This window comes from Frankliniella occidentalis, unplaced genomic scaffold (genome assembly GCF_000697945.3).
Source record: "Frankliniella occidentalis isolate FOCC.00 unplaced genomic scaffold, Focc_3.1 Scaffold1331, whole genome shotgun sequence".
NCBI lineage: Eukaryota > Metazoa > Arthropoda > Insecta > Thysanoptera > Thripidae > Frankliniella > Frankliniella occidentalis.
In genome coordinates, this window is record NW_026268433.1 from 5,464 (window position 1) to 6,519 (window position 1,056).

Consider the following 1,056-nt stretch of genomic DNA (forward strand, 5'->3'; position numbering starts at 1 on the left):
GTGGCCCAGGGCATGATCAGGGGCAAAAATAGTGGTTCAGGCAACAGTCAGCTATGTCTCAGTCAAAATTCAGCAAAATTATTTCACCTCGGGTTAAACGCCTAACGTCAGTCAAAACTCAAAATAATTGCCTCCTTCTCTTTTAAAATAAATAAAAGTAAAGGCACACACTCTTGAATTCTTTGCAAAAGTGCAACCCCACTCACCACCGTGCTCGGCCACCTTCTGAAGCATTTCAGGCGGCACGTACTCGTGGGGCAGCTCCTGGAACACCTCCTGCGCTCCGCTGGAGACGTTCCCCGATCTAAACATTGGAAATGAATGATCTGATTTAGTTCTCAACTATTATAGTTGAGGAGACACTACTCTAGGGAGTGCGTGATGCGGTCAGTAGTACCCGGTGAACACGAAGGTGAGCGGCCCCACGGACTTGGGCATCATGCCGAGGGAGATCTCGTAGCCGGCGTCCCGGATGGCCTGCCGCGCCATGGACGAGTTCCTGTAGTTGTGGGCCGGGCCGATGTGCTGCGTAGCAGAAAGACGGACACTTTTCACACGGGTGTGTGTGTAAACGCTGCAGCAGTACATCAGTACATGAACATGCGCGCTATTTACTCCATTTTCAGACGTGACCACCACATGTGTTGTCGCCGGGTGAACGAAATAATCATATGTAGACAGCACGTACGGTGGCAGGGCGGCAGGCCGGCGAGGAGGTAGCCACGTGTGGGGTGCGGCGGCCACACGGGATAGGGGTGGCTCCAACCACCCCTCACCGCCACAGCCAACCCTTCTCTCTTCGACCCTCCCTCCCCCCGCCTCCCCCCCGCGCGGCCTTTCGCAGCCATCCGCGATCTGCGCCCATTTATCCCGCGCGACCCGGCTCTGCGGTCGCACTGTGCACTACCACACCTCGCTCCGCCCGCGTCGCCGCCGCCGTTGTCACAGTCACAGCGTGGACGCCCGGCCCGTCAACGGGTTCGACCACTGACCCGCTCGTCAAAAGGTTCGGCCATACTGACCTATTGACCCATTTGGACGAACATCGGGCACACC

The 1,056-nt window shown here is 56.9% G+C and overlaps 1 protein-coding gene across 1 annotated transcript in view; it reads right to left on the bottom strand.

Moving 5' to 3' along the window:
* The window catches only part of LOC113206348 (alpha-aminoadipic semialdehyde synthase, mitochondrial), a gene marked incomplete at its 5' end in the record, with an annotated part of 6,287 nt that overhangs the window by 3,516 nt on the left and 1,715 nt on the right, over window positions 1-1,056 (bottom strand). Inside the window, 1 exon segment of the mRNA XM_052275989.1 lies at window positions 398-525. Within this exon segment, the coding sequence (XP_052131949.1) occupies window positions 398-525 (128 nt within the window).